General features: G+C 42.4%; 4 protein-coding genes across 4 annotated transcripts; 1 reads left to right on the top strand and 3 right to left on the bottom strand.

The window, feature by feature from the left end:
• Positions 1-10211: 10211 nt before the first annotated feature.
• On the bottom strand, positions 10212-11405 carry LOC125770293 (alpha-ketoglutarate dehydrogenase component 4). The gene is made up of 3 exons (XM_049439702.1): positions 11099-11405; positions 10565-10829; positions 10212-10460 (listed from the first exon to the last, which is right to left on the bottom strand). Exons 1-2 carry the CDS (start codon positions 11237-11239, stop codon positions 10707-10709), a joined length of 264 nt encoding a protein of 87 aa, XP_049295659.1. The 5' UTR covers positions 11240-11405; the 3' UTR covers positions 10212-10460; positions 10565-10706.
• A 215-nt stretch (positions 11406-11620) lies between these two features.
• On the bottom strand, positions 11621-13349 carry LOC125770196 (ubiquitin carboxyl-terminal hydrolase calypso). Its single transcript, XM_049439569.1, has one exon. The coding sequence runs from the start codon at positions 13212-13214 to the stop codon at positions 11724-11726; it is 1491 nt and encodes a 496-aa protein (XP_049295526.1). The 5' UTR covers positions 13215-13349; the 3' UTR covers positions 11621-11723.
• Positions 13350-13592: 243 nt separating this feature from the next.
• On the bottom strand, positions 13593-24547 carry LOC125770133 (clustered mitochondria protein homolog). Its single transcript, XM_049439452.1, has 6 exons — positions 24097-24547; positions 16932-20425; positions 16720-16845; positions 16434-16649; positions 16152-16360; positions 13593-16086 (listed from the first exon to the last, which is right to left on the bottom strand). The coding sequence occupies exons 1-6, from the start codon at positions 24206-24208 to the stop codon at positions 15846-15848; spliced, it is 4398 nt and encodes a 1465-aa protein (XP_049295409.1). The 5' UTR covers positions 24209-24547; the 3' UTR covers positions 13593-15845.
• A 231-nt stretch (positions 24548-24778) lies between these two features.
• On the top strand, positions 24779-25790 carry LOC125770261 (PRKR-interacting protein 1 homolog). Its single transcript, XM_049439665.1, has 2 exons — positions 24779-25033; positions 25104-25790. The coding sequence occupies exons 1-2, from the start codon at positions 24917-24919 to the stop codon at positions 25734-25736; spliced, it is 750 nt and encodes a 249-aa protein (XP_049295622.1). The 5' UTR covers positions 24779-24916; the 3' UTR covers positions 25737-25790.
• Positions 25791-25804: the final 14 nt, after the last annotated feature.

Below are 25804 nucleotides of genomic sequence, written 5' to 3'. Positions count from 1 at the left end.
TTATATTTAGCAACGATGGGAAGCAGAAACCAAGAGAGATGAATCAGATCATCATTTTTGATTCGATCGATTAAAACAGGCATCTTTAAACATCATTCGTACTTGCTTTGAAATTTGTAATTACTTAATAGGTTTTAATAGGTTGTTCCTGGCCATTAACTAATTGCTCTTATAATTTATTATTATTTTTCTAGCATTATTTTCTATTTTATAAACATGACTGTTGATCCTGTAAGAAAGCCACCAAAATATTTAATATTGGTTAAATGAAGAATAACAAACATTTAAAGTCACAATATAAATGTCTACTTTCGATTAGAATCATCCATCCGTAAACGTCTCATCCAATCCCATAACGTCCATTATTGCACCATCTCAAAACTTCCGAATGAAAGTACACGAACACCGCGGTTCCTAATAGCGGTGTGGAATTAAATTAAAAATTCAAAACACTTCTCCCATCGACTGCGGATGGTGGAATTTAACGGGACAAACAGTGGTACAAAAAAAACACACTCAGAGCCACCGTACTGCAGTGACATAGTAGGACTAAACGTAATGGTACACGGTGTGTTTGTGTGTGTCTGGTGTCTATAAATTTAATGATTTGCCCTTCTACAAACTCTCCCAACATCTTATCTAAAGCATAAAGTGAAAGTGAAACAGAAGACATTTTGCTACCAAGAGAGGACAATTTCTGTGTCCTCTTTTGCTCATTTTGTAAAAGTGTCATAAATGTCCAAAAAATTTCATTCAATCACTGTTACCAAAAACGAAAAAATGAGCATCACAAAAGTTTGTTTTTTCTTCATCGTTTGAGGAAAAACATTCTTCCCATTGTTGCAAAATAAAAGGCGAAATAAAAAAACAGAAGACAAAACAAAAACAAAACAAAAAATAACAAATCCCACTCCCAACCAAACGTTGAGCAAATAAAATCCCAACCCAAAATCTCGGCCCAAACAGTTCGACCGAAGCGAATGCAACGACCCGCAACGATGGGAATGATATCGTCCCGCCCAATCGCGCACCGGAATGAATCAATTTTTATGACAAACTTTAAAAATGTCCTCACCGCATAAAATGAAGAAAAAAAAGCTCGTATTTATACGATGGCGCGGAACAGCGACTTGCGTTCCAAAGCGTTCCAAGAAATAGGTGGAAATGTTCGGTATGGGTTTTATTTTTCCTTCCCTCGAGCTGGAGTTGAGCTTTCACGCCCATTTTAATGCGACACAATCACTGCCGATTCGTTCCCACTGCCTGTCCACCCACCCCACCCGGTAGCGGTCAACGTGAGTAAAGCCACCCCGAAAAGCCACCGTTGCCTCGGAAGGTGTGACCGGAAGCTGGGAAATTCAATGGGCCATCGGGCAGGACGGAACGGAACTCAAGAAACAGCCTCCTCGCCAATAACAACTTCCTCCGCAATAAATCTCAATAAAAATCCACTAACTTATTCATGTTGCGGTCATGCCGTACGATGTTGTTGTTGTTGTTGTTACCGTTTTTGTTGCGTTTTGTTTTGAAAACACTTTTATATTTCCCTCTTCTCCATGCAGCTTAACGTTGTCATGTTGTCGAATTTGCTCGTGGACGGCCGGTGCGTCCTTTCGGGAGCGATTAAACGCGGACGCGGTACGGCCTTTCTTGCAGTCAAGTTGCGACCCTTTGCGAACTTCCGTTTGACCATGGGTAAATGGGATGCTTTGAGGTTTCGAAGGTAATGGTAAGTCCTCTGCAGTACGTACGCAGGTTGTAATGTGACGATCAGACTCTTGTCGGCCAGGGGGGAAAATACACATTTTCGTTTGCACATTTGTGGTGATTTCGTGAACGTATCACGATAAAGGTACTTGTGTAAAAAAAGTTCAATACTATAAATGATAAGTGGTAAATAACAATTATTATAGCAACCTGAAGACATTTTCAAACAGTTCTAAAATGATTAAGTAATATTGAGTTGAGTACTGAAAGAAATCGATCAACATTAATAATAAAACAAGCTGCAAAAACAGTGTTGATTTTCAACAGATTCATAAACAGATTCAGAATCAAGATTGCAGATCTTAAAACGCAGAATTAAAAACCATGATTTTTTTTTTTGCCTAAAAGTATGCAATACGCATGATAAATTGTAGTTTATTTTTTCTTGAAACTATTACTCTGGTTATTTTCACAAGATTTTCAACAATTATTCACGAATCAATAAAGAAACCTACAATTAATTAATGTTTCGAAATACGAAGACAACGTATAAAAAAATAGTAAATTACATTACCAAAGTAAGAGCCTAAGACTAATAATTGAATAATTAAAATTCTATGACGGTTTTGCTTTTAAATGAAAGTATTCATTGGAATAATCATAAAAAATTAACAAATCATGCTTCCCATTAAGAAAACTATCTTTAGCGTTCGAATTCTTCTTAATCTAGGAGAATCTAGGATATTTACCTGTAAATGTAGAAATGAAGGAGAAATGAAATTATAAAAGAATAACACATGTAGAAAAATGAATAAAACCGACAATTAGACTTAATTCAATGAAAAAAATATCTAAAATGAACTATTTCGTGTAAAAAACAAATTGATATGCTTTCCATAATCGTCTTCGTAGAACTAACAAAAAACTCAAAAAACCACACAAAAGAAAACCTATCACTCAACTGTCAACCAACAATTGGCAGTGCCTACTGTGTCTAACACGCGCTTGCTTGCTACAGATATTATCCACACCATCGTTGCCTGGTGGGCCTGATGAACGTTGCACCAAGGATGGCGTATAATTTATTCGCTTGTTTTGCGACCGTCGCCATACCATCGTTTTGTTCCATAAACCTTGCCTGTAGGATAAATAATTTTTCCAATGCACATTATACTTGCCACGGTTACCTTCTTGCCACTTGCCACAGACACAAACACAAACCAAAACGCAAAACAAAACAAAAAACCGGGCCGGGTTTTCGTGTCATCTTTAAATCTTTGCAATCTTCGCACTGAAAGGACTGAAGGTGCATTGCAGCAAAAAGCATTAGCCCCAGCTGCAACCGACAGTGTGAGTGAAAAGCGGCAAAAAGCCAAAAGAAAACAAGGACCAGAAGAGAGAGAGAGAGAGAGAGAGAGAGAGAGAGAGAGAGAGAAAAAAAAACATTACGCCTTCGTCTCTAAACAGCGGCTACGGAAATCGTTGATTATTGTTAGAACCAAATTTTGGGGCTACATTTTCCGGGGGCAAAAATGAGGAATAGCAGTAGGATCACGACTTAGGACAGTTATGCTTGATGTGTTTTTATGCAGCTGTGTTTCCCTCCCACTTTTCTTCCCATCGCTCCATTCCACTCCATTTTGCGAACAAATAAACCCCAAAAATCCTTTCGCAAAGAACGAAAACAGCCACGAGTCATTGGACGCAAGTGCATTTCGGCTGCACTGACCTGATCGTAGCAGAAAGCCGGCTCCGATTGCACTGCACTGGTGAAAGGCGATCCCTTGCTATACCGGGTATGGAAGGAATTTGGACAACCCGAAAGCAATAAGAAACACGGTTTTGGATACGGGCATTCTGTGGCCATTCAATGCTTGAGGCAGTCTGCAGTCAAATGAGCGACATCGGCTATAATGTTTTTCTTTCTGCACACTGCAGCCAGGCTCCAATAGAGCACCCGTTTGCAGTTCGAAAGCATCTCTGGTGGAAGGAAATGTGTCGCACATTTAGTTCGGTGTTCAGAACGCAAACATTAAAGCCGATAGTAAAGCGGTAGGGCGATCTTATCAAGACCAAATTTGTATGGAAATTTAGGTAGAAATTAAGAAAGAATCAGTAAATCGTAAATTCAGCCCAAAAGTATGCAATTCATGTGACAAATTCATTTCTTTAAAATCTAAATTTAACAAAACTTCAATTACGCCCAAAAGTATGCAATTCATGTGACAAATGTAACGAGTTAAGATCTGCTTATCTTGAAATTCGTATTTAAGTAAATTTATGTAATGAATACTAGCGCAATCAAGGATAAAGGTGTTCAATAAAAAGGAAAACAATATAATTCAATGCGAGTGGGAAAGAAAATTTCCGTTCATTTTCTTTTTACGGCGCACACATCAACTTCAGTCGAAAAATAAAAGTATTTATTAGTGTAGCTTTCAATTCCATATCCTTTGTAAAGTCTATTGCAAGCAGAACGCTATATGTGTTCATTGTGCTTTGGTTCTCTCTTGGCCAAAAGCCACCAACGGTTATACCACACGAAAGCTTTCAACTCAAGAACCAACACGAACCAACAACGACAACAGCACAACAATGCGAAGAGGTGGAAAAAAATAACAATTCGATTTGTGACGATGGAAGCGTGCTCCAACGAGAACTTTACGCCGAAGCTACTGCATCCCCCCGGCCACCCTGGTCAGCTGACCAGCATCCCATCCCGGCAGCACGTGCAGAAATGCAATCGATTCGCAATTCTGAAAATGCACTCGTAACACCCATACAGGTACACACACGGTGGCAACATTAAACAGCATGATGGTCACGCTTAGTCTATCCACTTTTCTGGTTTAGATCCCGTATCACACATTTTTTATTTACCATTTGCCGTATATATAGCGTCTCATTAAGTGTATTATTGCATTCCAGGTAGCATACAACCGCGCTTTACACTGTCGCAAAAGTGTTTAAGAATATTAGAATTTTGCAATCTTTTAAAAATATTGTTTTATCTAGTCTTATTCAACACATTTCATTAACAATAATAGAATTATTGTTATTATTAAAAAAATACATTAAATATTTTTCCCTATTAAATGTTTTTAGTAACTTAAAAATTTAAGTTTGTAGATGCACATAATTCTAATCGAAAAGAAATTGCGTTACTTCCTTTTGCATTAGAAAATCTTCTATTTCTTTACAAACTACTCAACCTTCATATTTCTTCATATTAGTGGTGGCAATCTCTTTTAAAACATTTCACTATTCATTTTAATGTAATCGGAACTTTAATTTTTGTATATTTATGTACATCTTCTTAACTTAAATTGAATATGAAAATAAATACACTTATCTTTATATTATTTTCGTCCTATTAACTGGTCGAAAAACAATCATTCATAAGAAAATTTGAATAAATAAAAAGGAGCTAAGAACGTTCCGTACGACTTTTCACTTTCAATATTACGAATTAGCTGTGTTAGTTTTGTCGTTAGTGTTAGTCATGTCACTAGAGTGACACCAAACAATCAAATCCGTAAGCCTTCTGCATAGTCAATATAGTATTTACACGTGAGACGGACCAATTTAGAGAGAAATTTTTTGTTAATGTTTGTATTAAATTTTGTTGATGTTTGTTAAAAGTAAAAATAAATAACTCCTGCAGAGAAAGTCAAGTAGAGAATAAATAACTAAATACAAGTAAGTGAATAATTAAATTCCTCTTCTAATTTCTTTTGCCTTTTCCTTCTTCTTATCTTACCTGGCGGTTATTATTTTTGTTAGTTTGTCTTCATTTTATTTTCTTTTAATTCTTACAACGTTCATTTTGTTGTTAATTTTGCTTGTTTTTCAGATAAACTATGTATTGTTCAGTGTTGTCTCTCATTTGAATATTAATTTGATTTGTACTAGTAAAATGATATATTTTAATAGAAAAACGCTTAGCATATTTTTTAACTTATCTTTGTTATTTTTTAATTAGAATTGAACTACTCGATAAACAATTTTAGGTGCCTTTTTCGGTGTTGGAGGTCATAAGCAGGGGAAAAATATTTAAAATTCCCATTATCATGAAACATGTTTTGATTCCAAACATGCAAAAATCAAGAAAGAAATTTAAGAAAAAAAATACAAACAACTCAAACAAAATGATAACCGTTTCAGTTTAAAGAAAAAGCTAAAGAAAAAGCTGAAAGCGTTTATCAATTTGTATTTATTGCCATCAGTATACTATTTTTATAGTGTCACCCACTATTATGATTTATACATATCCATCATCCCCTCACCCCCTTCTGCCCCACTAGTGCTGATTCCCCAACAGCCAACCATCCAGACGGTACGCAAAACACGTGTGTCACGTGTGATTATCGCTTCATTAAGAATGCTACTTAATTATCAACATTTATCCGAATATCATTAATTAATTAACTATTTATAAACATGGCCCTAGACGGCTTGCCTCCCACTTGTTTCCTTTTTTTGTTGTGTTTTGTTTTTTTGTTTTGTGCGTTACTCACTACAAACCGTACACGACTGTACACGTCTCTCGCTCTCTCTCTCTCTCTCTGTTTACGCCACATTGGACCGAAACGGTTGGAAATAAAGCGTAAAATTTGCCACTCGTGACACCTACCCGTGGGATTCATTTTTTGGGGTAACCCCGCACAACACTATCGAGGCAAAGGGCCTTCCTCCTTTGCCCACTGCCGCTCATCTCTAAAGGCTGTGGAGGTGTACTTTTTTGGCCACCTTTTTTTTGCCCAAAAATGATGGATATTTCGAGTCGTGAATTTACGATTTAACGAGAAGAAGCAATTTGGTGGTGGAGGTGGTGGTAGTGGCAGTAGGAGCGACGGGTAAGTGTGTTGTCAAAATTATCATTATTGGCATTATTATTATTAATAACGTTACCGTCCCCATTCACGAGCCGCCCATTCCGGCTTGCAAATGTTTAAAACGGATCACGCGAATGAATGCGCTTTTGGTTGTCTGTTGCCGAGAAATGTAGGGTTTTTTTTCTCTTCTTTCTCTTTTCTCTTCCCTCCGAAAGGGGCAAGAGGTGTACCCTTTAACCGGCTACAAAAGAGCAGATAAGGTCGTATAATTATAACACAGCAATGCAAAAAGGGAATGTTTCGCGCCACCACCACGGCTACGGGTGAAAAATCGACAGTGAAAAGCATGAACTTCCACTTCCCCCAAAAATGGTGTTCCGAGGTTTAACGTTTTGGACTGTTTTGCATAGTGTGAACAGGAGCAGAAGGGAACAAACGGAGGGAAACATTCCATACGGCGACAACAAATGTGCAACGATAATAACGATTAATAATTTGCACCACGCACCAATCTGTACAGCGAAACGGACAGCAAGCAGTCGGTTAGCATGTGTATAAATGCATGTGCATCGGGAACGCGCAACTGTAGTGAAACGTTTTACCAGGATAGGAAATGACTGTTAAAACGGTGTTTAAATATTCGACTGCAGGTAGTAGTAGAGATTTATCGGGAAGCTACTTACTCACAGCATAAGCAGCATTGACACCTTAAAAGGGGTGATCGAAAATAGGTGGAAAAAATAACGTATTATTAGCGTTGTATCAGAAAGATAATACTAACTAAAATCATGGATTTTTTTAATTAAACATAAAAATTCAAATACCCTTAGCGGCGTCCAGACGTTGAAGTTTCATTTTGATGGAGGCGCCCAGTACTTGACTGAAGTAAACAGGAATTTTTATCTGTTGTGAATAATTTTACTACCGACTTGCACTAACAACTACCTAAAAATAGTGTTTTATTTTCAAACTGTTATTAATATTTATAATTTTAATTGAGTTTCAGTAAATAACCCGTAGAATAAATAATATGGGTTACATATCTCGATGGAGGCGCCCAGTGCTTGACTGAAGTAGACATGAATTTTTATCTATTGTGAATAGTTTTATTCACGATTTGCACTAACAAACAACCTACAAATTGTGTTTTCTTTTCATACTGTGTGTAATATTTTTAGTTTGCGTTTCAGTCAATAATCCGTAGAAGAAATAATAAGTTTTATCGCGATGGAGGTGCCCAGTACTTGAGTGAATGAGCATGATTAGAATTGTTTTACTAACAACTTGAACCAACAAATTTCTACAAATGTTTTCTTTTCAATTTCTTCTGTCTTCAATATGTTTAGTATTACGTGGATTTCAGCAAACATTTAGTAGAAGAAATTCTAATCGCTTATGCAATATCCTTCGTGCAACACATTAGAACATTATTATCAAAATTTGTTTAAATAAACAATATTGTGTATATGGGTAGGCATTCAGCAACATAATCTGAAGTGGATCACTAATAGTTACAGTGCTTTACGAAAGAAAAATTGAGTTGTGCTGTAAAAAACACTATCAATTATCAAATCAAAAAACCTTATGAATTTTTTGTTTAAGTATCTTTAGAGAAGTCAAATTTCATACACAAGCTGATTTAATTACTGCTGTATTGATAACTAACAATAAACAACAATAATCTTTTCGTAACACAATTCTTTTACGTATATATGGGTTTATTAACTCTTCGTTACTGTGTTTTTTGTTACTCTTTGTAGTTTCCTACTTTGTATTGCTTATTTCACACAGATTTTGATTCAATGTGGTATAATTGTAGGCAACCCTGAACACAGTTAATTTATCTTGCATTTGTTGGCTTTGATTAATTATTTTAAAAAACTGTTATAAATATAATATCTGTATATAAGACAAACAGCCTGACCATCTTAATGGAAAAAATGTCTATATTTATACCATGCATTCATAAGAATTTCATTGTAGGCTCGAGTTGTACAGTAAATAAATAAAGGATAAAGAAACATATTTCATACAAAGCTATGCATAATTATTAAAGACTCTCGCTATGACCAACTACGTGATACAACCATCAGAGCCGCATTTAAACCGCCTAATAAGTGTTGTACATTACAATTGATCCACCCTTGCCTTTGTCAGGATTCATCAAGCACTACAATCATCCCATAAACTAGATCAAATATCGGCTCTATTGCTACACTTCGGCCATTCTTAGCTGGCGTTTACATCCCGAAACTCGCACCATCATAAGGGCATAATTTCCCATCTAACTTAATTCCAATTAAAGTCTGTTCCGTGTGCCAAATGTTACCACATTTCTGGCATTATAATTACATTTCTGATGAAGCAATTACTTTCGCTAGCGAAAAACAGCCCAAGCACACTGTGTGGAGAAACGTTAGAACCCTTTGAAATAAATAAGATCAATCCTATTACTACTGGACGCTTCAAATCAGCGGTTCGCATCCTCATTATGCTCGCAGTAAACTCATGTTAGCGCTGGGAAAACTTTAAAAACCTGTACCAACACGCATTCTACACCCTGGTATTATGAGCTATAAATAACGATAAAAATTTAACGAATATGTTTAAAACAATCTACCGTATTTATATATTCTCGTGCAGTGTCCACGAACTCCACGGAACACCAGACAGTGAGACGGGTAGGAGGAAGGAACAAATTTGAAAGCCAAAAAGTCATTATCGGAACATGACCAACGAGGGAGGGAGCAGAGCCTCCCTCTCTCTGTTCGTACACTAAATCCAATGCATAAAGCGCACGCATAGAAGAAAAAAAAACTTGATAAAGGGATGGTGTGATTATGCTGGGCTATGAAAATGTATCCCGGAAAAGTCCGGCAGGGAAAATTTAATAAAATGCCTTTATCACACGCATACTGGTTTCTCGCGTACCAAGCAAGAAGTGAACAGAGCCGACAGAGCCACAATGTGGAACGTGTGGAATGTTTTGCCGAAACATTTTCATAACTGTCGGTATACTGTGCCGGTTGAGCGGTGGCGACCTCTGCAGGCTGTGGAAAAAAGTTTAAATAATTTCGTTTCATCCTTTCATGATTTGTAGCAGGCTGTGTGTGGAGCCATTTATCAGCGATTGCTATGATAGCGTGCTTGGAGCAGGGCATGTGCACCTTTACTAAAGGAGGAATCAATCCTATTCGGTAGCTTTTGTCCTCACCATCAAAGGTTTCGTATACGCGCCCTTTTTTGTCACTTCCTCAAATCTTATTAAAGCTCGTTAGGTTTAACTCATCACTGATTCTTCCCTGCCGCTTCTCTGTGGCTCGTCTTGTTTTCCGCCAATTTTCCCACATCACAGCATACTGCCATTATGGCATCGTTAAATGAATAGTTAATTTAATTGAATACCATCGTTAATTAATCGTATCGAGTAAGGGCCATCGCTTGGAATCCTTCCTGAAGCACACACGATAAATGAAGGATTTTAATAGGCTTGAAAATGTCCGACTGTAAGCGTTGAGCAATTGTGAGACACTCACTGCTAGGAGTGTGATTACTTCTAGAGATTGCTTTATCGCCACTTCGCTCCAACTGCCGAACTAGAGGAACTCCAGGCGTATCTTCAACATAATCGGATGTCGTTGTGGCAAAAGTACACACAACACAGGCTAGTTAACGTTCGTTAATATTAGCACCATTCTCGATATCGATAGAATATTTATTGTTTCACGAAAGCATGCCTCAACTGCTCTACTCTGGAGGAAGGTGATCACCACAGCCTAATGCACATTCTGCCAAGTAGAGCCGCCAGTTGTTGTTGTTGTTGGGTGTAACTTACTTTCCAATTTCGGTAGCAGTTCCAATTCCGGGACAATCCGTGTGCCGTAAAATACACATCGCTTTTAAGAAACTACTAGGGCCCTAAAGCATCCAATCACATTGGAAGAAAAACCAAAAATGGAAGGAATAATATAAAAATTAGTTTTATAAATCACTTCTGCAAAAAGTGTTGGGTTTATACTAACACGTAAATGTTGTTTCTGCTGCCACTGCGCCTGCCGCCTTTCAATTACTGACTAGGGAACGCACGTGCCCCCCCATCTCGCACGAATCCGCCACGAGGATGGCTGGGGGGAGATTACGCACGCCGCAACCGTCATCCCACGTCTAAGCCGGCGGTCCACCACGGTTGATCCATTCCATCTCGACGTCATCGATCGGTTTCCTGCGGTAGCGTGCCGGCAGCTGCCATTCTTCGATCGCCTCTCCCGACGACACGGATCGTGCGTGCTAAAAATAACAAACCAGCATGCAAATCATGATTTTGCCCAAAAAAAACACCACATAATAAACCACATCTGTACGGCTGCTCGGTACAATGGAAACGACCGAACACTGTAAACAATTATGTAACCGACAAGGGGAAAATGTGCAACCGAGTTTTTCTAATCGCAAAATGGGAAATCTTCTCTATCAGCACCACATTAGCGAACCTAATGTGGGCGGGAAGAAATTTACGGAGGCGTGGACTTTCGGTCATTCCCTGTACGCAAACTTACCGCTGGAGCTGCTGTGGTAGCGGCAGAACCGGTTGCACCGCCCGCCGTGTGACTGGCCGCCTCCAGGAAAGGGCCACCCTTGCGGAATTTGATCAACGGAACACGTCGTGCGGTGGAAAGCACCGAACGCAACATTACCATGGCGCGTGGAAACTGCCGGAAGTTCTCAAGTAGGAAGCGATGTTTTCGTATTCGATGGCTGCTTTCTGCTGCGTCCGAAGCTGCTTTCGTGATATCAAAACAAATCTCCAAGGAAAGGTACGATTTCGTGTGTTATTATTACCCAAGGTTTGTAGAGAGCTGTCACATCACACACACACACAAGCGTACACAGCTTCAAAAAACCCTTCGTACGAAAGGTTGTCAAACTTCGGCTTTTGTGTGTATTTTCGCTCCAGTGAAAAAACTATACCAATCACTGAACATTTGAATACTGCACTTTATTTTGCAAATTATTTAAAAGCTTTGTGAAAAAACAGATTTCTTTCAAATAACAATTAGTTCCACAACACACAGGCAGCATTATGTAAGTAACGTGTTTTTTTGTTTATTGTATGTTGTGTACCAAAACGATGAGAATGAAAATGTTAAAATATAAACATTAAGAACAATTACCGTTCTTTTCCTACTTCCGTTTGCGACACTTTGCTCTACCACGGCGCCGCTTAGACCCAGGCGTTTTCGGAGACGTTCCATTAGTGGCTGCCGCTTTCTTGTAACTTCTTGAGATCGCGCGGCTCGCGCTGTTTTGGATGCCGCCCATGCTTGGCTTCCTCGTTGCAATGAGATCCTGCGAGACCAGCTCCGCCAGCACACCCTGATGGGCCAACATCGAAAGAAAGGTACAGATGAACTCGTCGTAATTGTGCGTCCGCCGGCAGTCGTCGAGTTTAAACCTTTCGCGCTTTTCATTTTCGTCACACAAATGCTGCTCCGTGATCGTGATTTCTGATTCAAGGTTCTTCAGCAGCGATAGCAAATCCTTCGGTGAGAATGTACCAGCGCCGATAAATGACGATGGAGGCGAAGGTGGAGCAGGATCTCGTTCCTGCTTGATTTCAGATTCACCGATAATTTCCACTGAATCGGAAGAGTTGTTCAACGATACGAGCGATTCCAGTTCCTTCGACACGGAAACCGACGACGATGAGGAAGGTTGATCGGGTTGCTTCTCTTCCTTGATGGCGAGCAATTCCGAGTACTCGTCGGATAGTTTCACTGGCGTCGATTCATCTGGTTCCTTCTTCACGCTGGTTCCCGGCGGACGCGATGTGCTAGCTGACGTCGAAGAGGACGCTTCTTTCTTTTCCGATTTCAACAGCTTCTCCAGTGCTGCCGACACGATCGTTTGGTTTGTACGAAGCATTTTCAGCTTGTGCGTGATGGCAATCCGTCGATCTGGGACTACTGCCATCAAATTGAAGCGAATGTCCTGCTCGCCGGTTGTGATTCCGAGCCTGTCGGACATCACACGACGGAATTTGTCCGTCCAGGCTTCCTTTTCTCCCCACGGCCCATGATCCATCGGGAACGGTTTCAACCCATCCAACTCAAACAGCCGGCCATCGATTGGAACAAATGAAACAAAATGGAACGCTTCACCGGTGAATCGCCCGGTGCTTACGCCCGAATTTCGATCCATCCTGCGGCGGGCTTGGGGCATCGCATGAGAATTATGCGCACAGGCCAGCTCCGGTGTGTTTCCTATCGCCCAGCCCTTGTTTTCCGGGCTCATACCCTTCGTGTGCACCTTTAGCCGACTAAGCGTCTGGCCGAGATCAATGTCGGAACAGTTCAGTAGCACCGACAGCAGGGCATGCGTTGCGCAGCTGTTCGGAACCACCTGCTGGGCGAAGAAAATGTTGTTCACTGCATCCTCATCCTTCACGTAGATGTCCGTCGTTTCCACAATTTTCCGGCGCGCCCTTCGTTCTTCGATCCAGCGAAACAGAAAAATGAATCCATACACTTGGCCCTCGAGATTCTTCTGCAGGTCGTAGATTTCATCCACCTGAACGCCTTTCACACCGAAATCTTCCATCAGCAGCGTGAACAACCCAGGATCACTTTCCAGCTCCAGCCAACCGTCCGTCAGCCGGTTGATATCAACTGGCATCGCTGCTATTTGAATGTTTCTTCCGTTTTTCAGCCAATCCGTTTTGTTGCGAACATTGATATACGAAAATTGAGGGAAAATACCGATAAAATAATGCAACCCAAAATTTACTACGCTGTTTTTGTTTATAATTTTGGTGATTTCAAGCTGTCAAAATATCAAGGTGAATAGACATTAGATGTGCGCATCACCGAGGTGTTCAGACAAACCAAATCAGACGGGTATGACCAAAACAAAACAGCAAACGAAATTTGAATTTTAGAAAGCTTCCCGCACTTTAAAAGAATTACTGAAAAATACAACTTCATTTAACACCAATAATATAAAGATAAAAGCAGCATTTGAAAGAACCATCAAAATAAAAAGATAACAAAACGATTGTTCTGGAACTCTACTTTGATAAGTTTATTGTTTGTTCGATCTTTCTCCGACATGCGATCTCTTTTAACTTTCTGCCTCCTGCTAAAATGTAAAGACTGACCATTGCCTGCTTTGATATTTTCTACTGTCGTTTCATTCACTGCGCGTTGTGGAAAATGGCTCGAACTGCCTTTCGAACCATTTTTTACGAGTCTAAAACAAGCAAAAAGTTCAATACGCTTATCTAAGCTACGAATGCTACTTTTTACTTGACCGTCCATTTCATTTTTTTGCATCAGTTGGCAGCATTTGTCGTCCGCAACATTGTTTTGCACGTTGCTAAGCAGATAGTTCCACATTTTATTCCCTGCTGACGCTCTTTCACGTTTATCGCATGCTGTTCGCATCTATTGTCTTTTTCGATATTTCAGAGCTTGTTCTTAATACATCTGCTTCCACAGTCCGGCAATTATTGCAGTTTTTTTCCTTTTATAACAAAAAAAACGTGTATACTACATTTGATTTCAGCACTACTATGCATCGAAAGCCTAGCTAAATGGTTCATGTTGATACACGCGCATAAGAACGATCACGTGATGCTTATTGCTATTATTCTTCCCATCGGTGGCACATTACCGATCACTGAATGTCTAATAACTACTATGTGTTGTGTTCGTGAACACACGTCCTGCGAATTCGCATTTCGGGACTTGTTTTGTGATTTATGATGAACGGGGTTTTGGTTGGTGAACGTATTAAATGTGATTACAATTAAGCTTCTACTGCATCTAAGGTGATGATGTGTATTGAGGTTTCTTTTTAGCTGCCACTTCCTCACACAAGACGGAACATAATCCAAAGGCAGCAAACCAAATATGTAGGTATATTGTGTGCATTGTGAGAAACTGCTTTACTTCTATATATTGTGCGTATTTAAAAGATGAGGAAGCTCCAAACTAAAACAGCCGTCGAATCGAACGAAATCGAACTGACAAAACGACGTCTGTTTGTGTGATTTTTGATCGACCGCTCCGAACAGTGTGCCACGACTAAATAGCTCCGTTCACGCGCCAAAACATCATAAATTGACCGTTTGGTTGAATATGGGGTGGCAGGCCATGACCGACCGATTGTACAGCCAAATAAGAAGATTATTTTTGGTCATAGTAGGCGCTGACTAGAGCGGAACACACCAGTTTTGCTGGGCTTGCTATGTGAAGACGTTCTTCCATGCATTTGTCTTCTTATGAACTACTTTCCGATGGCGGGTTTTTTCACATTTTCATCAACAACGCATGCATGTTTTACATTCACCCAAAATTGAATCCATATTAAGCTTCATATTGCACTGATAAGCTTTAATGCACTTCCCTACTCTGGTGCAGCATTTAAAGGAACTCAGGTTTGTATAGTGTTTGGTTTCAAAAACGATATTGTGTCTATTGATTTGTTCTATGGCAAGTTTAAAGCTTTACGCCTTTCGTTTATCTGCTGCATGATTATTTTTTTTTCATGGACCAATTATAACCGCGCCACATTCTTCCTAGTTCTGTGTGCAATTATTGCATTTTTACTCGCATGACTGCAGATTGACACTCACACGCTTAAGCGAGACGATAATTACACGCCAATTGCCTGTTTGACGGAACAGTGCTTTTCAGTGCACTGTCCCATAACGCGAGCGTAACCTCTTCCGAAGGTTTGTCAGTTATGCGGAATAGGAAAGAAAAAACGAACTTAAAACAACGTTTGTTGAAAACTCAACACTTTACCTACAATCTACGCAAATAGCAAAACAAACCACCTTCCAATTTCACCCCGGGGGGCGTTCTACAGGGTTAACTGGTTTCAAATTTTGAATCAGCTACTATTATTTAGAGAAAAAAAACAACTACAATAATTGCTCTACAAACTACAACGGACGAGAGAATGGAGAAATTGGAGGGGTTTGAAGCTTGGTATTCCTATTCGAAGTAGTACTATTACTATAAAAAAGGCACAGTATCTGATACACACACTCGCTTTAATCAAACGCGTGTTCCTGGCCAAACAAAACATAGTAAAGGTAAACAAAAAAAAGAAACTACTCTACCACAAATTCTTCTCCGTTGGTGCACCGACATCCGGCGTATGCCCACATACAAGCGCTACAGAACAGGCATACAGACCAAAAAAAATTGTTCAACCCAAAAGCGTGGGTTAATGCTGAAGGATCGCTTAGGATTCAACGCAAACCGCAATTGCAGCGAGCGTTAGCGCATCACGACGGCTTCAACTCGATGCCACTTCCGCCGTCTTCGACGATTCCTCTTGCACGATCACACTGTCCTTCTTGTCACCGTCCTGCTCCTCGAACGGTATACCGGCGGCCGTTTTTTGCATTGTTTCCATTAGCATACGATCGACCTCCTCTTGGTTGGCTTGCACCGGTGCCGTTTGCTGCGGTTGACTTTGACCCGCCTCCTTCTGGCGCTTTTCAATTTCATTCTTAAAGTTGGCAATTTCTTTGGAGCTGCTTGGGAGATACATTTCTTATTACATCCGCACCACACATCGACAGTACTTCTCTTCGCTTACCTAATTTGTACAAAAATGATACCATTGATTGCGTTCAGCATGTCCAGCACCGAGCCCATCGATGGTGGCTGAATGTGAATCGGTGGTAAGCCCGTACTTAGCAGCTTTCCGTTGGCGTAGTTCATCTTCTTCTGCAGCACAACCGCCTGCTGCGTCAGGTGGCGTAAGCATTCGGAAGATTCTTGAGTCTTTTCGTGGCTTTCGCCAAGCTGAAAGTTGATTTATCAATCATATACGGTCAGAAAAACAACAAAAAGTCGATTTTCAACTGTGACACCCTACCTGTTGCTTATAAATGGCATACGTTTCCTTTTCATTAACCAACGCCGATCGGAAATCACCCATACAGCTTTGCGTTCGGGCTACAAGATGGTAGCTGACGGCAACCTTAAGAGATTTCTCGCCATAGTACCGAATGTTCAGTGCCAGTGCATGCTCCAAAAAGCGAAGCGATAACTCATATTCCCCAACAGCATGAAGGATCAAACTAATGTTACTCTGGAATGAAAGATTAAAGAAAGAAGAGTGAGCAAAGAAGAAGTTGTAAACACTATTTAACATTACTCACATCCATCAGCGCAATATCAGGATGGTTTTCACCGCAGACAATGGTGGCCAGATACCGGGCACGGTACAGCAACTTCAGTGCGGTGCTAATTTGACTATTAGCAAAACAGTACAATGCAAGATGGGCCTAAAACAGCAAACGGAAACAGGATGTATAAAAGGATTTGAAATTACGAATAAAATTGATCCTCCCGGGAACGTCGTCCTGCTTACATATTCGGAAATAGTATACGGATGATCGACACCATTCACCCGTTCGCTCATCAGTACCGCTCGCTGCTGAATGGCAAGCGCTTCCTGTGGATCACCCATGATGTAACTAAGCCGGGCCAACATGCGCAAGCACTGTGCATTCTCGGGATGCATCGCACCGTACACGTTGTTCAGCAGGTTGAGCGCTTCACTGATCAGCCCGTACCCGTCCTGAAGGTAACCCTGCTGAATCTTTGTCTGACCGGTGGTGTAGAAATTGTACGCATCCGAGGCGCGCGGATTAATGTGCTTCACCACCGGGAACACGTTCACTATATCCGCATCGGTAAACGCCGGTCGATTGCGCTGCTCGAAGGCGTACTCCTGCAGCATAATCTGTACACCCGTCTTGAGACAGAACGCACGCAACAGACTTATTTTCTGCAGCTTAAACGCTCCAATCAGTGGCTCGATTGAATCGATTGCGGACGCCGCTTTACCTTCCTTCGAAGGTTCCACCGTCAGCTCGAAGTCCCAGTAAGCTTTCAGTTCCTGTCGAATCTGTGACCACAGTAACTTCGACGTCAACGACTGCCACTCATTGTTATCGGACGAAGGTACGGAAAATGTGGTTTTTCGTCCACCATTACCACCATTTCCTTTTCCGCCACGCTTGCTTTGTTTGCTTTGCTTCTTGCTGCCGGAGGATGACTTCGGACCGAACTCGTCCGCCAGCTGTCCATCGCCATCGGCACCGTTACCGTTCGAAACCGGTTGATAACCGACGGTCGACACCGTTAGGAAGCAGTTCAGGAAGTGACTGATAGCGGCCGCCATACTCATAACGTCCGTTTGCTGCAGATACGCGGTAAAGATGTGCTTCGCAGCACGAACGATCAGCTCCGATACAGCGATCGTGTGCAAGTACTCGAGCTGTTTTATCTTTGCCAACTGATCCACCACCTTGCCGAGATAGCGCACGTTAATGCCACGGTTGTGCAGCAGTTCGGTCAGCGTGACACCATCCATCGGGGCCGACGAATGGTCAAGACATTCGTGCACGAAGCTCGGTATCTGATGCTTTACCAAAAATTCGGCCGCATCCTTCACCAGTTGCTTCTGGCGACGCAAGGAACACGCAGCATTCGCATCACCGTCAACATGCCGAATACCGGGCGAGTAAACGTCCGGATTGAACCGGATATCGAACTCGTACTCCTTCAGCGAACCAACTGCCTCGCAGACGCGCTTCACTACCTCCTTGCTTTCGTTCATCTGATCGCATGAAATTAACGATTCGACCAGTTTCTTCGCATCATCACTGTCCGCTTTCGGCATTGGGCGCGTTGCATCCTTCACCGTCTCCTTCACATCCTTGCTATCCTTCGGTAGTTCCTTCGCATCCGTCTTTTCACTCTCCACTGCACCTTCTTCAATTGCGGCTGGTTTCGTTTCGTCGGCCGAATTCTTCATCGCCGCAACTGTCGCTTTCTGTTCCTGCTTCTTTTTAACGCACTGCTGCAACTGTACAGCGGCATGCTTCATGAACATTAGATACCGGTTCTCTACGAACGCTTCCAACAGTTCCTGACGGAGACAGCAAAGTTTGTGCCGATGTTCGATAGGGAAACCCATCGCCTGGCTATCCCGACCGACTGCTTCCTCTTCGGCGGGTAGTACAAGAAAGTTCACATCCGGTGGGAACGTGCGGAGCAAGTCGAGAATGTAGTGTCTTCCATCGTTACCGATAATGCCTTTGCATTCTACCGAGGAGCACAGCTCGATCGCTTCCTGCTTGTCATTGTACACGCTGTGCGGTTGAATTCTCAGATGTTTCCCAGCCGCATTTAGCAGCTCGAGATACTTTGGATGTGAGAGTACGGTTTTGCCGAAATCGATCGATCCATACACGACCGATTGGTCCTGCTCACGCTCCAGTATGCCCGGTATGATGGATTGTGCTGTGACGCGATAGCCACGGTAGTCGATCACTACGGTACCGAGCGTGTAGAGCCCCTCCACGTCTACCGCACTGTACACCCGCACACCGTGCAGATCGTTGCGCGGTGCCACAAATGCAGCCGCATCTCCACCAAGTTCCTTGTAGTGATCCCGCACATCGAACCCAAGCGAGAAGAATATGTTGTTCCAAATGAACATTTGCGTTTTAGCGTCCTCGCCCGGATTGATCGGCATTACGTTACCGTCGATAACGGCCATTGCGCCACGGGTAGCGGCGGTCACGAAATCACTGTGTACCTTAAAAATGGCTCGCTCGCGAAGCAATCGCTCGGGCAGTGTTGCTCGCGGCAGTTCCCGCGTCGTCTGTAGCTCTTCGTTCCAGTCACGTGTCTGTCCCGGGATGTGCTCTTCATAGCCCAGCTTCGACGAGAACGTGTCTTCCGCACGGATCGCATCGATCGTATGCTCCAAGGCGGGCGCTGTCCACGTGTACACCTGGTACGGGGTGGCCACCCGCTCAAATGGATGGCGTTGGGTGCGCTTCTTTTGCATCTGCGAGAAACATCGCCGGAAGGTGGCCGATATCTGCGATAACAGATCGATCAGCGAGTGTGAGAGGTAGCTCGGGTTGGCCGGCTGTGGATTGAACGTGTCGTCCGTCGACTGATTGACGTAAAAGCCGCGCGAACAGGCGGAAATGTGTAGTCGCTTGTCTTCCATCGTCACCACGTACAGGTACATCAGGTCACCGTGCAGTTTGCGCGGCCCGGGCGGTGGATTCCAGGCAGACGTCGTCAGTACCTTCAGTGGTTGTGGGTTGCCCTTTTTGCCCGATCCCGGCTGTAGTGGCAGCAGCGGACGCTCTTTCGCACCGGGCATGATAAAATCGGGCGGCGTACAGTCCACACTTTCCTGGCGTGTCTTTTTCTTCTCCATGATATCACCCATCGTGATCGTATGCAGGAAGGTAAGCGAACTGCAATCGACACCATTGTACGCATCGGCCGGGTCCAGTGATTTGAGCAGATCGCGCACGTGACGCACATGGATGCGTGCCTCACGCATTGTGTACGGTTCTTCAACCACGCGAATCACCGATCCTTCCTGCAGTCCGTCGATGTTTTTAAGCTCGGCAAAATTATCCAACGTACGACCGTCGAGCTGCAGCGAAAAGCACGTCCGATGGCATGTGTCTTCCCGGTCCATCAGCAGCTGATGGATCTCCTGCACCAGCTCCATGCTCGATACCTGTATCGAGAGTGGTTCCACACCAGGCGAAAGAACCTGCACCGTGAAGCCGGTTTCCTGCATTAGCTTCATCACATCATCATCGCCGGTTGTTGATGGTTCCGTCGTTCCTCCACCACCGGCCACACCAGCACTTTTGTCATCCGCACCACCATCGTTGGCGGTCACAGTATCCGACTCTTCCGAGCTAAGATGGCCGTTTAGCCCATTCTGTACTGCGTGACCGTTACCGATCGTTTCCTTACTTTCACCCCCCACGGGAGGTGAACTCGATTTACCATTCTGTTTTTTATTTTTACCACAACCTACAAAAAAAGATAGAAAAAATTAATTAAATGATGCATTAAATATAATTTAGGTATATAACAAAAACTGCTTCAACTCTTACTACTAAACTTCAATACGGCACAATCCGGAGAGCAAACATTACGTAAAACATAGGTTTTCCGAACACTACCGACCGATCGCGTTCGCTTCTCCCAACCAAACGACAAACGCTGTTGCACCCAATGGAAATGGCGCAAGAAGGAAAATAGATTCACTTTCTTCACTGTAAAGGGGAATATAAAAATAGGATCGCGTACGGGCGTACAAACAACGGAGACAGGAGAGGGGCCCCGCACAGGTGACCTTTAATTCATTTCCCGTCCAAAAAAATGCTCTACCATTCTTCACCCTCTAGAGAACACATTTTGATCGGCCCGTGTGGGCAAAACATTTCAAACATCATTATTTCGTTGTAAACGTGCGTATCGGCCTTTTTTTTGTTTAAGGTTCAAGATGCGACCATAGACCTTGAACTTTGTTGCGAGTTAGGGATACTTTTGTTGTTGTTTATATTGCAATTAGAACCTTCTCATTAATTACATGAGTTAATGAGGATTATGAAAAAAAAGATCGACTTAAAAACAAGTTAAAACTACCAAAACATTAAAGGAGGAATAGATCATTTTAACAGTATTACTTCTTTAAAGAATATATTCTTCTTAACTTTAGAAATAGTAATACTTTCAATTGTACACATTTGTACACTTTCTTCGGATGTACTATTTGGTCATTTAATTAGATATGTCAGGAGAATCAGACAAAATCAACAAATCGGTAGCGCACCACAACACTACCGGACGATTGGAACAAATATCAGGAGAAACTCGATCAACAATGCATTTCATCGTGAAAATACACAATACTGTTGCTTTCACATGCATACCCACAAAGGTGCTAAATGGGGACCACCGGTACCATTATTCCATTCGGTTTCTCTTAGCCTAGCCAACAGTGTCTTCTTCAGCTTGTACCCACCCGATCGGGGGAATACCTTTGCCACGTGATGACCGATGATGGTTCGAATTTTAAATCAAACCCATCAGACGACGATGCCAAGAGCTGATGACAACACGGCCGGTACTGTTTATTTTTGAACCATTCCCATTGCCCTGTCTATTCCGGGACGGATTGGTTGGTAGTTGGTATCTTTTTCACTCTTCCATACATACCAAGGAGCAACAACACTTTACTACACACAGTGGCATGATGTGGGCATGGCACCTCATGGCGCACCATGCACCTAAAATAGACCAGCTTTCGAGTGATGGAAATTCTTGTCACAGCCGCATGGTAGATTGAAATCTTACGAACTAGAACGGAGCGTAAAAGAGGCAATATTAATGGACGTATAGTACTAGTGCTCCGTGGAGTGTTTTGAATGAATTGACTGTAACTTTCATTCTGCTTTATTTCTTTGTAGTTTGGGCCCTTTTGTAGGTTTATCCATTAAAAACTCAAAAAGAGGCCATATTTGCACCTAATTTAAAAGGTGAAGCTCAATCGCGACAATTATGAATAAACAACATTGCTATCATCAATCCATACTTTCATTAATTCCTTGTTTCTAATGAGTTTTAAAGCGTTAGGCAGCAACCTCTTGCATCTTTCCAATATGCATTATGTTTCCTTTTATCGCACGCTGTTTACATGACAAACAGAACACGATGAACGGTGCAGACCACTCTCTCTCTCTCTCTCGGGGTTGCCGGGTACAATCCTATCCCGCAAAGGAAAGAGCCGCGGAAATGTGCAAATGAGACAATCCCGTCAAAGTGCATTCGCCCGGCACTAGTGTAATGTGTCGTGTTCGTACCTTCTCAATGCAAACGGATTTGTTTTCTGCTGCCGCTACCGAATGCAACCAATCGGCACGCTAATGTGTGCACTTTTACGCGGATGTGTTGCCAACCAAGTTCAAATACAAACCGAACCTACCGCCTTTTACTTAAGATGTATGCTTTTTTCGTGCTTTTCTTTACTCGTTTTTGTCTATCGCCGTCGCCGGATTAGGTCGCTTCGTCTTCCGCTTTGCAAGGGCGGGTCGATTTTGCAATCAATCGTAGGAAGAGTAAACTATCAGTCCGACTGATATGGGGCGCAGATTTCATCACCGGTTTCACCCCATTTGAAAACCTTTCGCCGGGGGAGGGGGACGAGGGAGACTCTCTTTCTCTTCCCTTAACCACTGATGCGCATTAACAGTCGTGTCTGTACGTTGTGTTCTTCCTCTGTACTACCGAGCTATGCATTAAATCTGGTAGCTGGAACGATAGTGCGAAGCGTATTTATGGTTGTATTAAGCTGTCCTAGTTAAATCTGTTGCCACACAACCGCACACCAACGACGAGAGCAAAGTCATCTTCGCTTTTCTGTTGTCAATTTTTATTCGTTCCTCCGCCAAGCACTAACGACCGTGCCCAGCGTCCCGTTCTTCGGCTTACGCACTGTGCCCTCTTCGAGGGATCACTACCGCCGAGCAAAGATAAGAAAGGCAGTGTGCTCCTCGGCACAGTAAACACTTCATCGAAATCCACAGCTACGCATCCATCTTCCTAGGGGACAATAACCATGTTACAGTACAGGGGCCTCCAGGAATGGGTAACGATTCCATAGCAAAAACCCCGGACAGTAAAGCTAATAGATAAAAACCCGTCTTCCCAACTGCACACTTCAAACATGTCAATTTGGAAGGAAGGTCGGCAACTCACATGCTGTCTGTGGCCACATGTGCTTATCGTGAGGACCAAAGCGATGCTCATCTGCATGCATGCCTTTCGAGGTGGTAGACCACAGAAACGACACACAGAGAAGCACATCTTTATCTTTCTACTCTCGGAGTAATATTATGGACTGGATGTTTCTTATCGGGCCTCTGAATAGTGGTGGTCGGATAATTTAACGCTTAGCCATCTATTTGAATAAGAACATAATGTACCTGAAGCAACTTCACATTTCTTAGAGGAATTTTTGTTTTGGAATTAGTTAACTTCAAATTTGGACTGGATGGAGCGCTTCGAAGGCTATTCGGTTAACCGGCTGGAGGCAAAAAGAACTATAGTTCTGTCTGCAGTAAGCTTAACAACGATTGTTAGGCAAAATAAAAAATATACAATTAACGTTTTTGAATCATTTCTACCGGCGAGTGTATCGGATTATGGGCGAATGTGTCGCTACATGTTGTCCATTACATCCCATGCAAAGAAGTGCAGAATAAAGTGCACTGCATCAATGTTACAAAGAGTTTTGCGCCACTTTTTCCACTGTGTCAAACATTCACCTCATCGGATCTGACTTTTTAAACAATTCTAATACTGTTTATCTAAACATGTAAACATAGCGTAAACTCAACGTTCCAGAAACAAACAATTCTCCTACCAACTTATGACCATCCAATGCGCAACGTGCATCCGTCAAACGAACTTGTAATTACGTAACTGATTATATGACTACGGGCGATGCGGGCGCACGGTTTTTTCTTCGGTTCCACCACGCGGTCTCTACCAGCTAATCCGATACCGGCATCAATGAGAACACATTTGATTATCACTTACGGACCGTAAGGATTATACTACCGGACATGAATTGCATCATCTTTGCGAAATGATTGCAAAACCCAACGCATGTTCCGCGCGGCCTGAAAAAAGCTAACCTTTCTTTTTTCCACCGGAATCGCCACCGCCAACAATCCCGTCGGATCCGGGCGTAGACACCGTTTCGGTGGTTGCTTCCGCCGATTGAACACTTTCCGTTTCCAGAGCCATATTTCACCACAGCTCCTTGCTGGATCGAATCGGTTGCACGTTTCGGTTGAAAGTCACTCTTTTTCCTTTAACACTTTCGATTCCCGGTCCACGGCTACGGCGGTAGCAAACTGTTTCACACAACGATTCTACACACAAACGCGAGCGAGTGCACTTTTCCCGTCGACGGATATGGCGACAAAGGGAAATTCCCGGAAGTGTTTCAATTTTCACTGAAAAGAACCAATCCGGCTTTTCTTCATCCAAATTTTCCGTCCGTCTTCCGAAGTCGCAAGGCACACACACCACGATACACGCGCACCAGACTAGACAGCTGTCAGGCTAACTGCCAAAACAATCTGGCAAGAAGCAGGTTAGCTCATTACGTTTTGGCATTTTTAAATGGAAAATAATTATGACATTCGCAAGCAACAGAAAACCCATTCCCAATCGCAGAAAGCGAAGTTATTCGTACAAATCAATTGGAATAAAATATTTAACATATTGGATTTTACTATTACCGTATGATATGCAATAGCCAATACGCGTTAGAAAAATAATGAAAGAAAACAAGCGCATCTAAAACCACTCTTGGACCGACCATTGTTCGGGCATATGAATGAAACCATCAAACAAAACAAACGCACTTTGTATGTAAACATTACTGTTTCAGTCCTGCATTATCATTTATATCGGAGTAAATCTAGCCATTAAAAAGCAGTAACTAGCATGGAGATACGAAATGAAGTGAAACAGAAGGACCAGGAAGTAGAAAAGAAAAAGTTTGTCGTGCGCAATGCTGCAGATATACAGAGAGCCAAATTGGACAAGCTCATGAAGAATCCCGTAAGTAAGAACTGCTTCCGCATTGATATAGCGCAATTCAACAACCATTCTTTTGTTATGATTGTTACAGGACAAACCAGTCATCATTCCAGCACCGAGCAAAAACCGGGACTTTTCGACCGCTATTCCATCGTTTGTGCGAAACGTGATGGGTTCGAGTGCTGGTGCAGGTTCGGGAGAGTTCCACGTGTATCGCCATCTGCGCCGGAAGGAATACGCTCGCCAGAAGCAAATTCAGGAAAAAAGTCACGCCGAGCAACTGGATGATGCGTTTCAGGAAAAGTTGGAAAACAATCGCAAAGCAGCGGAAGAACGTACGGCAAAGAAACGTGCCAAACGTTTGAAGCAAAAGGCTAAGCAAAAAGCTCGCGGAGGAAAGAAACCAAAGCAGAGTGTAAGTTTGAACAACATCCTCGAAAGTTCTTCTGAGGAGAGTGATGAGGAGGAAAGTGACCCTGCGCAAGAGGAGGCTTCTAAAAGCGTACCGGAGAAGGATAACGAAATCGACAAGGAGCAACTGGAAACAGAAAAGTCGAATGAAACTGCCGGGAAAGAAATTGATTCGAGCACGAACGATGGAACAGTGGCAGACCAGGGCTCTGAAACCTTGACCCAGGAACCATCGTCGTTATTGAAAACCGAGTCAGCACCAGGTGAAGACTTAAAGGAAACACAAAAAGCCAACGAAGACACGGACAACTAGTCATAATCAATGATAGTAAGGTACAAATCAATAAACAACCAATGAGTTAAATAATATGTGAACGAATT

This window comes from Anopheles funestus, chromosome 3RL (assembly GCF_943734845.2).
Source record: "Anopheles funestus chromosome 3RL, idAnoFuneDA-416_04, whole genome shotgun sequence".
Lineage (NCBI taxonomy): Eukaryota > Metazoa > Arthropoda > Insecta > Diptera > Culicidae > Anopheles > Anopheles funestus.
The sequence above is the reverse complement of the archived record's forward strand: the minus strand, read 5'-3'. Positions and strand labels throughout refer to the sequence as shown.